General features: G+C 36.3%; 1 protein-coding gene across 6 annotated transcripts in view; it reads right to left on the reverse strand.

Moving 5' to 3' along the window:
- Window positions 1–14,450, reverse strand: part of LOC131438639 (matrix metalloproteinase-2) — a 604,535-nt gene that overhangs the window by 339,798 nt on the left and 250,287 nt on the right. For 3 of the 6 annotated variants that reach the window (XM_058608782.1, XM_058608783.1, XM_058608784.1), the window contains one exon: window positions 9,926–10,028. The exons of the other annotated variants lie outside the window; for them this stretch is intronic. In XM_058608782.1, the coding sequence (XP_058464765.1) occupies window positions 9,926–10,028 (103 nt within the window). The remainder of the gene's footprint in view (window positions 1–9,925; window positions 10,029–14,450) is intronic. 6 annotated transcript variants of the gene reach the window in all.

Here is a 14,450-nt window from a genome sequence, read left to right on the forward strand (position 1 = left end):
TGCGGCCAGTATAAGTTCTGGCATTCGATTTTACAGACTTTTTTACATAAGATACACTCCAAGATTTAATTCCTTTGTTCAGTAATATTTTTAACGAGAAATTTCGATAATCTATAGATATGACCGATATTTCAGTACATCAGTTTTATTTTACAATAATTATACAAATTTTTACCGGACGATCAGTTTTACGTAAATTTTCATTACAGAATTTTATAAATAGATATACAATTCATATGGTAAATCTGAATAACCACCGAGTACGGTAAAAATCATACTGTCCGTATGGTAAAATTAACTTCCAATAACCGAACTTTTGTGAAAACTGATTGTCGTGAAACTAACTGTCAAACAGTTATTAAAATTTTCTGTAAGTGTCTTTTTATTAACCAAACGAAAAAAAATTCTTGAAGAGTTCATCGAATGGATTCAGATACAGGTGCCAAAATTTTTAAAACATTTGAACCACTAAAAGCTTTTTGTTTACTTATAGGTGGGAAAAAAAATTTTGTATCACTCGTCCACTTGCTGCCTACACAAGTCGTTCGAGGATAATTTCTAGTGGACTCGACGGATTGTACAGTGTTTTTTAAGGCACTCATAATTCCGGTTAGCCGGAACATTTGACCCTTTTTTTCGTGGAATAAAACCATAGCCACAACAGGTTGTAATTTTCTTCGTTCGTTTTTGTGAATTTGTGTTGTTTTTTGAATTCCAAAAATCCAGAATTTTAACCAAAGGAAAACAAAAAATTACCGAACAATCAGTTAGATCCATTTGGTTCACAGTTTACGGTAGTTGTTTGACAGTTCAGCAATTACCGAACGATCGGTGATGAATTTAACTACCGAACTGATTACCGAACGTTCAGCTATTGAAAATTCGGTAAAAAATTCCCGAAGTCTGCAAAATTTTCTAAGTGTGTAAGCTAGATTTAGTCAATTTCCGATAAGTTTTACTTTGATTTAAGGACCATTTACAATAAGATATCATGAAATGGAGGAAATGGGGTAAAATAGCCACCAAAACGCTTCGTGCGGCCAGTGTACACTCTTTCATTCGATTCTTCAGACATTTTTACATAAAATCAAGCTATTTCAGTAGACCGCACTCGATCTCTTTTCAAGTTACAGAACAAATACTACAGAAAACCCTTAAACTGCTGGGCATTTGAGGTAAAACGAGCAGGATGGCGATTCGTGCGGCAATTCAAAACCATTCCATTGCATTTCTTGGATTTTTTGCCTTTCTCATATAGAAAGGTTATGCAATCACTGTGAAAACCGGCTTTTGAACCGAGGCCCGGAGGGCCGAGTGTCATATACCATTCGACTCAGTTCGTCGAGTACGCAAAATGTCTGTCTGAGTGTGTGTGTGTGTGTGTGTATGTGTGTGTGTGTGCGTATGTGTGTATGTAACGTTTTTTTGCACTAACTTGAAAGGTCTTGTGGTTTCATATAAAATTCCTGAATATTATTTGAATCCGACTTCCGGTTCCGGAGCTATGGGGTAAAATGTGCAAAAAAATGAAAATATGTTTTCTAGCTTTTCTCATAGATGGTGCGACCGATTTTCATAAACTTAGGTTCAAATGATAGGTCTTGCGATTCCATACGTAATTCCTGAATTTCATCTGGATTCGACTTCCGGATAGGGAAATATAAGGTAAAGTGTGTTAAAAATTGTATACCATCACTGAAAAGGGCGAAAACCGTAAAAAGTTTTCTAAATCGACCTCAAATCTTCTCCAATTAATAGTTTTTATCAGTAGACGGTCAAACAAACCAATTTCGGTTATTCTTTTTAGGATTCGAAAAAAATTATTGTGAAGAATACCACAGTAATATATATGATGGTATTATTGATATGAGAAAGGCATCATTACACAACTAGGTGGATTAAAACAGGTTTTTGTATATGAAACACTCTTGTTTGTTGCCTTTTCCCATGGTTTCCGATTTCTTTGCGGGTTTCCTGGTTTTTTTCCACTGTGCGTCGCAAAACTGGAAAAAGACGGTCGAAAGTCTGTACTGACTTTCACTGATTTTTAAGAGTTAACGTGTCTTCGAATAAGTTTTAAACACGCATAAACAAGCTAATGTTTGCATGCGTAACTTAAGCAAAGTGTTTTGATTTTTATTTTGTTTACTTTTTGACAATATTAGAAAAAATCTAAGTGGAACTCGACGCAATATTTTTGGGCCTTTTTAGAGTTAATTTTAAATATTGAAAATCCGGAAAATTCTCAAAAGTTCAACACATATTAAAGAAATGGTAAAATGTTTTCCAAACAATATATGAAAAAGTATTGTAAAAGTACAAACCTTCACGAAGAGATTTCATTTTAAACGTGTAAATAAATTGAGTTATCGCGAAGCAACATGTTTTTTAAGACGATATGTTGGTCGTGCTACGCTCACCTAGAGATGTGCGAAGCAGCTCCGAACCGATCAGCTCACTAAAGGGAATCGATTCAATGTATCAGCTCATCAGCTCATTTAGATTGAACTGAAGGTTTGTTTTGAGCGCCGTTTTTCTTACTCCATTTTTCTTTCATATGCATGATCGAAATCATTGATGCACAAAGAACAATGCTATGCGAACTTTTCTGTGAATTATTATTATGACATATTTGAGAATATCTGCAAAAGTGGCATCCCTGAATGTAAGCCTACTGAGTGAGAGGTAAGATTTCTTATTGACAATGGCTCATTCAATCTGTTAAAGAAGGAAGGATAGATACACTCACTCTTCAAGAGCCGAAGATCCGTTAAGCTCGTAGCTTGTTTTCACCTTACCAGCAGGGATGCCAGGTCATTTTTTTTTGAAAAATCTGTGATCAAGCCAAAAACCTGTCTCTGCACGTTTCCATAATAGCTGATCGGAATCATTTGGTAAGCAAAAATAAAGGTCTCACTATTTCCTACCGCTCTGTAATCTTTGATGCTAAACTGTAATCAATTTCAAAAATCTGTGATCGATTTCTGAATCTGTGTAAATCTGTGACCATTTTTCAGAAATCTGTGAAAATCTGTGCCATTTTTTAATTCTGTGCAAAACGTTGAAAATCTGTGAACCTGGCATCCCTGCTTACCAGTGCGGTGAACTGGTGAGCTGCGGTTCTTTTAAAAAGAGCTATGAACTATCAGCTCACTTTAAAGATTCGATTCACTGGAATAGCTCAGGAGAGCATTGCACATCTCTTCGCTCACTGCAAAAGTGAGTTACAGAAATAGCAGACGCGGGACGCCCTCCGTTTCTTAACCATTCATGGCTTCAACGTGGCCATAGTGAAAATGGATTAGGAATATATTTTTCTATAAGTATTGTAAAAGTTTGCTGCATTAAGTTGCATATTTCGCTTCAGTACAAGGTTTCCTAGGTAAAAATAGGTAAAATGATGTATAACTTTTCCAGAAATGAATAAACCTATGCATTACCTATGCATTACCATTCCAAATAAAGGATGTATAAAAAATTAACTTGAAACTAAAACTAAAACTAACTTTGAAAGGGCCTAAAAAATTCCATCGAATTCAACTTAGATTTTTTTCATTGTATTGAGCATATCTTTTACTATAAGTTTTGTAAAAATCAGATGCATAAAGTTGCATATTTCGCTTCGGTGTAAGGTTTTACCATAGGTAAAAAAAAAGGTAAAATGTTGTATAACTTCGCCAGGAAACAACAAACATATGCATTACCTTCAACAAAAATATGGGATTTTTTATTTTCTTCAATTATTTCAAACAAAGTATGCATTAAAAAAACTCGAAACAAGTTATGAATAAAAAACTGAATTTAAGGGGGTTGCCATAAAAACGCTTTGTATATCCGAAACGTTGCTACCTAGACTTTTGGTATATTTGACAAAGTGAATTATATTCAATAGTTCTAAAACTTTGTAGACGAAAAAAAAATTTCTGCCTCTTCAGAAAAAAAGTTATGGTTACATTTTTTGTCAAAGTAGGTCATGAACAATTAGGGATAGAATCAAATTATGCGGTATATATTTGTAAATAATTTCTTAAAAGCAACTATATGCATTAAAAGAACGGTTTGGCAGCTACTGATTTATGTCCACGTTTTTATTGATTCGAGCCACTGTGCGACGGTACGAAAATCTCGGCGAGTGTGCGGAATAGTGCGAATAAACAACAAGATTACAATCATCCAAATGACACATTTTCTTAAATCTGGTGCTTCTATAGTAAATAAATTTAATGAGACAATATCATGAGGACCGATTTCTTGATAACGTTACGTGATAAATGAAAGTCAAAAGAATTGAAACATTTGTTAAATATGCGGCACGTGCTAGCAATGGGTTCGTTATATCCAAACATAGGGAATCCGAAGAAAAAAATACTTTCGAAGATTACGGCATCGAATGTCTAATTGTAACAATTGTAATAGCTCGAAGCAATCGATTCGCGACTAAAGTAGGTCTGCCACAAAACTAGCCTAACAAACATCCCGACGGATAGACAATAAATCGAGACAAATCAGTTTGCAGCGGTCATGGCAACTCGGTAAGTTTAAAGGATATCCGATGTTCATAAAGATAGAGAATGCATTCAAATGAATGGTTTCATCCGAATCCGGCTTCTGGTTCCAGAAGTACAGAAATTTAAGTGCTCAAAATCTCAAACTGTTATATACGTTTATGAGCTTGTACAATCCAGAAGACTTCATATAGATGCGATAGATTTTGCAAGGTGATCCGGGATAGCTCCCTTACTCCGATTCGTGGAGAACGAGAAAAATCTTCTAAATTTGTTGTTTATATTAGTTCCTGACCATACAATCTTACTTTGGCTATACAGGTTCCGGTTTTAAGTTTCGGAAGTAGCGGTCTCACACCAACTTCTCAGAGATGATTTGAGGTATGGGAACAGATAATAGTTCGAGGAAGCCTAATCAGGTGAACAAGGTGGATCTTGCCGACCCATTGAGTCTTCCTTAATGCACTCGTGCCGCGACTTCAGTCCATTGTCAGGTAGTCATTCATTTCTCTGGTGTATAACAATGGTTCCAGCCAAACATGTATTCGAAGTGGGCTGGCATTCTTCTTTTTGGTTTCAAATAGATTTGCAGAACCTTTCCAATCATCCAGTACAATTTTATGTATTATTATCATTGTCGTTTTTTGCCTCGGTTTTAACCTTCATTTTGTGTAGTTTTGACATTGTCAGTGGTAGTGGAGTTAAATGTGTAGTTTTGACATTGTCAGTGGTAGTGGAGTCTTAAATAGTAATTTGTGGGATCAACAGCCCTATGAAATTCATTGAACTTTCTTTTCGTTTGCATTACGTGTCTGATCAAGCCATAATTCATCCATTTGTAATATATCATAAAGAAACAGATTAAAAACTTGAGTTTCTTTATAATATCAGATGTATTGAAGTATGACACAATTGTTGCGCAAGTTTTCATGTCCAAATTGATAACGTTTTTTAAACAACGAATGAATATATAAAAAAAGCAATTTTTATATCGAACGGGACAACTTCTCAATATAAAAAATAGAAAAAAAAATTCACGAGCCTCTGTAATGGTAACAATGGCTGATGGCTTTATGCGATTGGGCTTCTAAACAGAATCACGATAATTTCACAGCGATCAAGAGGAGGAATATGTCGATGATGCTGTAGAATGGAAAGATATTGATCAACAAACACACAAATATTTAAGGGTGCATAAAAATATCATTGCTTCATTCCAATTACAGAAAAAAATTGCTGCGAAATTCTTTTCAACCACCACAGAATTGAGTTATTATATTGTACATAAATCTGCCAAAAGCTTAAAAGTTGGTAAAAGTTTAAAATCGAAATATACAGTCAATACAGATAATCAAAACATGAAAATGTACATATATAATGAGTATCGGTGCCGAAAAGAAATAATAAAGTTGGTTAGTTTGCAAAACGGCAATTGACCAAAATTCGCAAAATATCTCGAAAACAACTGCTCCAATTGACTTGAAGTCAAATTGAAATGATGATGATGGTCTCGCCTCATACCCTTACAAAGGTGTGAGCTAGACGATTTATCTACATGATAATAAATATTGCATCACATCACATATTTTAACCAGTTAACTAAATATAAAACTATCTAGTTAATCCAGCAGGTATAGATTTACTTTATATAGTACATCTGAGAACAAGGAAACATTCAAAAAATTTCGGTTTTCTATCCAGGGTTATTCAAGAAAATTTCCTACCCGGAAGGATCCTTGAACAAATCAGGAATCGAACCCGATATCTTCATAGATAATCAATTCGGTGATGGAGAACCCAGACTAACTTATGAAAAGGGCGTTTGTTTCTCATATATCTCGAAAATGGCTGCATTTAGGAAGTAGTTCTCTATTACCTTTTTCACTGAGCGTGGCTTGAAGAATGATATTCGATTGCTCGGACACATTTATTCCTATAAAACATCGTTTTTCGAAAATCAGCATAAAAATGTCTGTGAATTTTTTTTTATAGATCACCTCTCCAACTATTTCCTTGTAATTTAACGCTTTTCGTGGTATGATATAAAAAATCTTAGGCTGAAATAATTAAGAGTTTTAAAAAATAATTTTATTTTTGATTTTTTGAAAAAGTTTTTCTTCAAAGCTATAGGATTCGAGTTATAATTGTTTGAAAATAATGTCTTGATTAGTGAAAAATACTTTATTTATTGCAAATTAAAGAGTGTCGTGCCAGAAATTTGGCCATTTGTGGACGTTTGCTAATATCCATCAACCGCGTACCTGAAAAAGCTTTACACTCGCAAAAGAGAAACCAAACAAGGCATTACCAAGTCGACGTCATCACGATAGCGTGACAATTCCTACCAAAAATGACTGCATATTTTCGGATTCAACAAAAATTTACACCGTCATTTAGAGTACGATGTCAAAATCGTATAAAAAATCTTTAAAATCTAAATAAAAACTAGTAGAGTTTGTGTGTCATGTCAATTGATGGCCATACGAACCAACATCGACTATACCGGTTTTCTGGTACCGGTGCCGGAAGTACCTACAACAGTGGAACTGACTTCGTATTCTCGTGGATAGTTTAACCGTTCAGAGAAGTGTTTCATTCGGTAGGTTATAGTAGTTATTGCACAAGCAATCTCTTTGGTTTCTTTCAAAAATCGAAAAGAAATATTTTGCATTGCATACTACAGTATTGCATGTGAGAATATGATTGATATGAGAAAGGCATCATTACACCACTTTTACCCCTTCCCAAGTAATACTTATGAAAAAAGAGCGAATGATACTTTTAAACCACGCTCTGGAATTTCCCATGAACTTTACTTAATACACTTCAATCAAAGTGATGTAAACAATTTGAAAACTTTAGAAAAAGTACGTTGCATTTTCCATATTAAAATTCATTGGGAACATTATAAATGGCATAATGGTATAGCAAACTTAACACAGTGTCGTCGATACCAAGGTTTCGGACTGTCATATGGACAAACGGTGTTTGAATTATGATAAATCGTATTCGAAAGACGTCTGTCCAATGAACGAAACCACTGATAAAGTTTCATGTTCTAATTGTGATGGAAATCATAAATCCAATTATTTGAAATGTCCTGTCAGGGAAGAAATTTTAAACGCTCGTTCGCTTAGACACCAAGTCAAATCAACGACCTTAAATTTACAGAATATACCTGAAAATCAAGAAAAAAAACGATACAAATGCCACGCCTAAGTCTTCTACGGTACTGATTTCTTCGAATGTAAAACAAAATACCTTTCTATAGAGAAAGGCAAAACAGATAGATCGGCCACGTCATCACCTTCTTCTAATGACAGTTACACTAGCGTAACAGGTAGACATCTACCTACCAGTATTTCTTCAATGCCATTCGCTTCGTTAAACGAAGTCGATTTAGACGATATAACGGAAAATAAAATGATCTATCTACAAGACCAACTTTTTCAAATGATCATCCGAATGAATTCGACTTCATCACTTTTTGAAGCATTTTAAGTTGGATGGCAAATTATTCGATTTTGAATTTTCCAACAATGGCTATTTTCCTAGGACTATGAGTAGAACCTTAATACTTTCACATCAAAATCGATGTTCTTAAAGTGGATGCGAACTTCGATTGACTGTTAAAGCTGCACCCTCTAGGATACGTCTGTTTTTGCCTTTCTCATATAGAAAGGCTATGCAATCACAGTGAAAACCGACTTTTTACCGTCATATACCATTCGACTCAGCTCGACGAACTAAGCAAATGTCTGTGTGTGTGTATGTGTGTATGTATGTAACAAAAATATGCACTCATTTTTCTCGGAGATGGTTAAACCGATTTTCACAAACTAAGGTTCAAATGAAAAGTCTCATGGTCCCATAGTATGCTATTGAATTTCATCCCGATCCGACTTCCGGGTTCGGAGTTACATGGTTAAATGTGAAAATTAGAGAAAAAATGTGCACTGCATTTTCTTTGAAACAGCTCAACCGATTTTCACAAACTGATATTTAAATGAAAGATCTTATAGTTTATTTAAAAATTGCTTGAACATTTTATCCGGATCCGATTTCCGGTTCCAGAACTAAAGCGTGATAAGTGGAAAATTACTAGTTTCATTAGTATTTTTTCAAGAATGATGGTCAACAACAGGTTGCAAAATCCATAAGACTTTCTGATAAATACTTCTAGCTTGAAAAGCTTGTTAGTTTGTGGGCATAAGAACTTGATTCGGCACTACAGGTTCCCCCTTTTCCTGTTCCGGAAGCACCGAAAGTGGTGAAGAAAAACTCCAAAAATAGAACTCACTTCGATTTCTCTGCGATGCTTGAACCGATTTTTACAAATCTTGATTTGAATTAAAGCTCATATTATCTTGAAAGCTACTGTGAAATTTCATCCGGATCCGACTTCCGGTTCCGCAGTTACAGGACGCTGAGTGTCAAAGTTTTCAAATCGCCATATAGAACGACAATACGTACCACACCGAAAGAAGAAGAAAACACAAAACAAACGATGCGTGCTTTATTCTATTTCGTACACGCTATGAAGAAATCAAAACGGTTACGGACATCTGCTACTGGTGTGTGATATTGGTAAAAGACGGTGCAGCGGTTGATAAAAATTTTAGCTATTATGTGATAAGTGCGACCGAATAATAATAATACTAATAATGAAAATAGGTTTCGGAAGAATTGGAAATGGTGATTAAAAACTGCAAAACTCACTTCTCTTGTAGATGGAAAAGTCGATTTTCACAAACTGATAGGTTCAAAGGAAAAGTTTTACAGTATCATACGGAATTCCTCAACTTGTTGTGGATACAACTTCCGGTTTCGGAACTACAGGCTAAACAGGATTTGTAGGGATTGTTAGATTTATTGGGGTTTTTTGCGAATTCCACAGTAATATTCATGATGTTATGAGTAATATGAGAAAGGCATCATTACACCACTAGGTGGATTAAAACAGTTTTTTTTGGGTTATGGTAATGGGTAACTTGCTTAAAATATAACTAAATCATTTCCATTTGATATTATATCATCTTTATGTGCGTACAGTCACGGGTTTTCGATTGTTCCGTTTTATTATTCGTACATAATCGCGAACAGTTACAGACAACATCGGCACAAAACGGTGGGTTTTCAAAACCCCGATCTTCCGATGGCGAACTCGAAGGATAGCGGAAGAAACGATGGAATCACTAACGGATTCGGTGGCAGATCAAAGCACATGCAATATTCCGGACGCTCTCCCCGGGATCAGTCCAATCATGTAACATTAGCATACCGGTATAATGCGGTATGCGAAAGTGCCGCCTCCTGTGGCATATCATGTGGGTATGTAGAGAAGAAAAAAAAACTGACAGGCTTTGATTCACCCACGCGAGAATTTGTGATGCCTTCAGCGGAAAATAGCTGGAAATTACCTTCCACTGTGTGTGCTGTTCCCTAGGTAAATATTCCGTCTCGTTATGTGCATATATTTGAATATGTTCTTATGGAGCAATAAATGCAAATAGCGTGTCTCACCTGGAAAGAAAAGGAAAGAAAAAAAAAAGAAAAAATGTTAGACTACGTGAAACAACGGATGTTCAAAGGTTATAAATCGCCTACTGAGAAGTTGTTGAAATTGTTCTTTGCTGTCAGATAAGATAGACTGTAAACAGAGCGAAGCAAAAGTGAAGATCACTTCCGAAATGATTGATTTTCATTCGAAGCGTGTAGCACATGTTCGGTCCTGTCCTGCAATCGTTTTCAAATTCGGAAGGGTTCTGAATTTGAAACTGTGCTACGGTAAGTTTTCGGTACGGCGAAAGACACTGTCGTTCTCTCATCGGTAGTGGCGTGGTAGCAGCTGGTGCATCCTGTCGCATTTTGGGTCCTTGTTCCAAGAGTCACCTCGACAGTAGCAACATCAACGGCAAACAGCAGCAGAAGCAGCCACTTCAATTAATTTCAGATATAAAATTTATATTCGCAACAGCCCGGTTCGGGGTTTGTGACAAAATAGGAGTGTATGCGGAAGCCATCTCCGCGACGCCGATGACGACGCTGGGGTTGCTGCCGTTTCTGCTGCAGGCAGTTCTTGGTCTTCACAATCAGCGCAGTTCGCGCTGAGGACCATCCAACCGGAAGCCTATACTTGGACGGGGTTCTTCTAATAAAAGCCGTCCGTAGGCATTACCTTCGCGAGAGAGAGAGGGAGAAATAGAGCGAGAAAGAGTGTACTGCAGAAGAGCTGTCGGTTTTGCTGTGAGTTTCCACAACACGACCGGTGCCATCGTTCGTCATTTAACACGACGAGTCCAGGGCAGCCCTTTTCATGAAGCTCACTGACTCGGTTGGTTGGAATGAGTGGTGACTTCTACTTGGTACTTGCATCTTGTATGTGTGCCTGCTGCCAAAGGTGTATGTATTCGAACGGTGTATGTCGGCGAATATGTGAAGTTAAGGTTGGAAACACTCACGAGAACGAGCGAAGCAGTTGCAAGAAGCATGTTTTAAATGTCCTGTCCAACCTTTCAACAATGCCGATGTTCACCGGTAGTGGGGCGATGTATGTTGATGTGGGTGTGTGTGTGTGTGTTAAGTTATGGATGTGTTTGCGGTTGAATGAAATGTTGTTGAGTTATTATTCTAGTGGATCTCAGGACTTGCTAGTGAATATATTTACGAGAATGTTTAATCTCAGGGGTAGAAAAAAATTTCAACGCTTAGACCAGTGGTTCCCAAACTGTTTTAGTCGAGTGCCCATTTAGGATACACTATTCTTCTTACTACCCACCAAGTAAAGTAAAATAAGTGGTAATCGATTTCGCCTTTTCGCAGTTAACTTGAGATTCAACTATAAAATTGAGAGAAATGGTACAAAAAAATAACTTTCTTCCCAATCAAACACGGTAGAAATAAAATTTTAAATCAACATCCTTTCGAGCAAACATTGGGTAAGCAAAATAGACGCCAAAAGAGACACAGCAATATTTCAAATATCAAATTTCAAATGTTTGATCATTTTTCTGAGTGCGATTTTGTCAAAGTCAAAGTATTCTAACTGCAGTCAGATCATCTAGGGTAACGGTTCCCAATTTCATCTTATTTTTAGGGACGTCGCCTTAAAACCCCGATTTAGCCACTAAAATCACTATAATTATTCCATATTACTGCTTAATCCACCTCGCTCCACGTTGAGAATTGATTCACATTTCTTGAAAATTCACTAATATTCATAAAACAGCTAAAAACACTTATGATGTGTTCACTACTCTGCTCCTAATTTCATCTTAATGGATTTTTATCCATCCTATAGTTCGTCCTTTATTCATCCTATAAATTAGCAATGGCGACAGCAATCAAAACAAACTATTTCACTACTACACTCTCAGGTTCAAATTGCCAGAATTCTTTTTAAAAACGGCCTAATGCCAACTATGAAGAAAAATAATTTTTGCTTTGTAACATTATGAGATAACTTGGCAACTTTGCGAACCCAATGAGATGAAAACAAAGCGCAATCAAGTGAACTAAGTGAAAAACTTTCATCTCATATTTTTGAAGACTTTTATTGCTTGTCGGGTAATTTTTTAAGTTTTTAATCGTTAATTAAACAAGTGGCAAGTGAACATTACTAATTATGAAGTCATCCAGCATTCAATGGTAGCGTAATTGTGCGAAATAGTGATCATGTTATGAGATGAATCGATTAGTAGATATTCAGAAACATGACGAACTGTAAATCTTGAGACGAAAATGTGTCCTAAATGGAAAAGTGAGTTTACTTTAAATGATAAAAAAAACGATCACCGAAGAATTTATAACCATTTCTTCCAATGGGAAAGTGTGTCTATAGCTTTTATAATTATTTTAAAACATATAACAGTTTGGTTCAGGTAGGTTGTAGAATATTATTCATGTTCAAAGTGATGAGGTGAAGGGATGAGATGAAAATAGGAGCTCAGATGAAATAAAGAACCGTTACCCTACCAAGTTCTTTTCCATCGGGCTTCTGAGTTGTCTATCATCACATCCACAGTAGTTCAATTGGCAGAATGATTTGCCGGATTGGAGAGTGTGACGAATTTATAACTGTCTCGGAAAACTTGTATCGCAAGTTTTTGGATTTTACTATTTTTAATCTACCAGTCATATTTTTAATCTGTCTTTTAGTTAGGTAATAGAGAAAGGTCTGCATCAGGTGTGTTTTCTTGTGGCATAGCTAAACAAAACTGTGCGTTTTTCTTACATGGTTTTATAAAAGCTGTCATGTAGGACAGACAAAAACAACCGACTAATATGTACACATGTAAGGATAAACACTTGTTAAAATATTTATGTGGCTCAGCGTGGTGAACACTTGTAGATGTCATCACGATCGACCCGGGGTGCCACCACGATATAGGTGTCGCTTTCACATGAGCCACAATTTTGGGCGCAACATTCACTTCACGCCAGAATTTTGTTTTGCTGTTGGTTAAAATTACAGGTTTATTTTTGTTTTATTCCGATCAAATTCTCGTGTGATTTATGCGACATGGAAAAAATAGTTGTCTTTGGCACTTAGGGAAATCGTGTGATAAGTGTTAAATTCGCTGTAGTTCGAATATCTTTATAACAAACAGGAGGATTTTGTTATCGTTCCGGAACGTAGTGGAACGTTTTGAAAGGTCGCGGCGAATAGTTGAGTAGGTGGCAGTAGTGTTTCCAACGTATAGCAAATCTGAAATTTACACAGATTTTGGAAGACGACTGTTATCTGTGCTACAACTAATCGATTGTTCAGTTTTTGCAATGGCTGAGCGGAAACATATATTGGAGAAGCCCAATGAATGAAAAACTAACAGAAAAGATGATTTTTTGGAAAAAGATACGCTCAGAGACAGGACTCGAACCTGCGTTCTTATGCACTCCGTGCATACGCGCCATCATTTCACCACTCTGAATCTTGTTTTAGTTACTCTAAAACGCCAGACAGACATAGTAGAACGTACATCGAACATGGTCTACGTCCTGGCCGTCACCCGACCGATACCTTACATCGAAAATCGGTAATCGATTGTTGTTTTAACTAAACTGTCATTTTTGATTTATCGTGCTGGTAGTTTAGCAATGACACTCAGCAAAGACACGCACCACAAACGAGTAATGAAACGTTACAGTTGAGCAACGACATACACCCTTAGCGGAAAATGTCACTCGTGCAAACTGAGCAACGGCACCATCCCAGCAAAGTTACCTGTAAGCATGAAAGCAAAAAATGTCTCAGTTGTTTTAACCAATTATTCAATTATTTGAACTTAAGACACCTATTGCAATAAAAATTTTTTACTGCTTTTTTTTCGGGGGGCAGCTAATCGTTCACCGATCGAACACCGAAATTTGACCTAAGTAGCTGCTTATAACTTTATTACTAGACTCACAAATGGTATAGAAATGCAACAAAAGATTTCAATTCCCAAAAGGCAATTTACCAGCAAAATGTTAACAGTGCATTAAGAATTTTTTCCTGCTCTTGCTGCTCTTGGCTCGCTGGAAGAGCTTTTTTATTCCGTTTTCAAAAATGTAGCTGATAAACCTAATGCTACAGATGCACTTTCAAGAAAATGAAAATACCCACTATCACTTTACATTAGCAGTTTGTAAGCGTTAGGATTTTTTAATTACATTGACATGAACATTACTCGCAGATGCAATTAAAAAATTTATACTCCACTTATCTTTTAATAAAGACTATCCCAGAAAGTATGGACGCAACCAAAAACCGCTGCCATTTCGCAATGGTTCAGAATCTGTCATTTTTTATGGGTGCGTCCTGTTGTTTACACTCTTCTCTAACCACTTGTGCAGTTGTTTATTCGTTTTAATTAGTTTGTTTCGAAATGCGTGGACTTTCAGCAGAACAACGTCGAAAAATTGTGTACAAATGGTGCACAGAACGCGGACTGTCACTGAGAAAGA

This window comes from Malaya genurostris, chromosome 3, assembly GCF_030247185.1.
Source record: "Malaya genurostris strain Urasoe2022 chromosome 3, Malgen_1.1, whole genome shotgun sequence".
Lineage (NCBI taxonomy): Eukaryota > Metazoa > Arthropoda > Insecta > Diptera > Culicidae > Malaya > Malaya genurostris.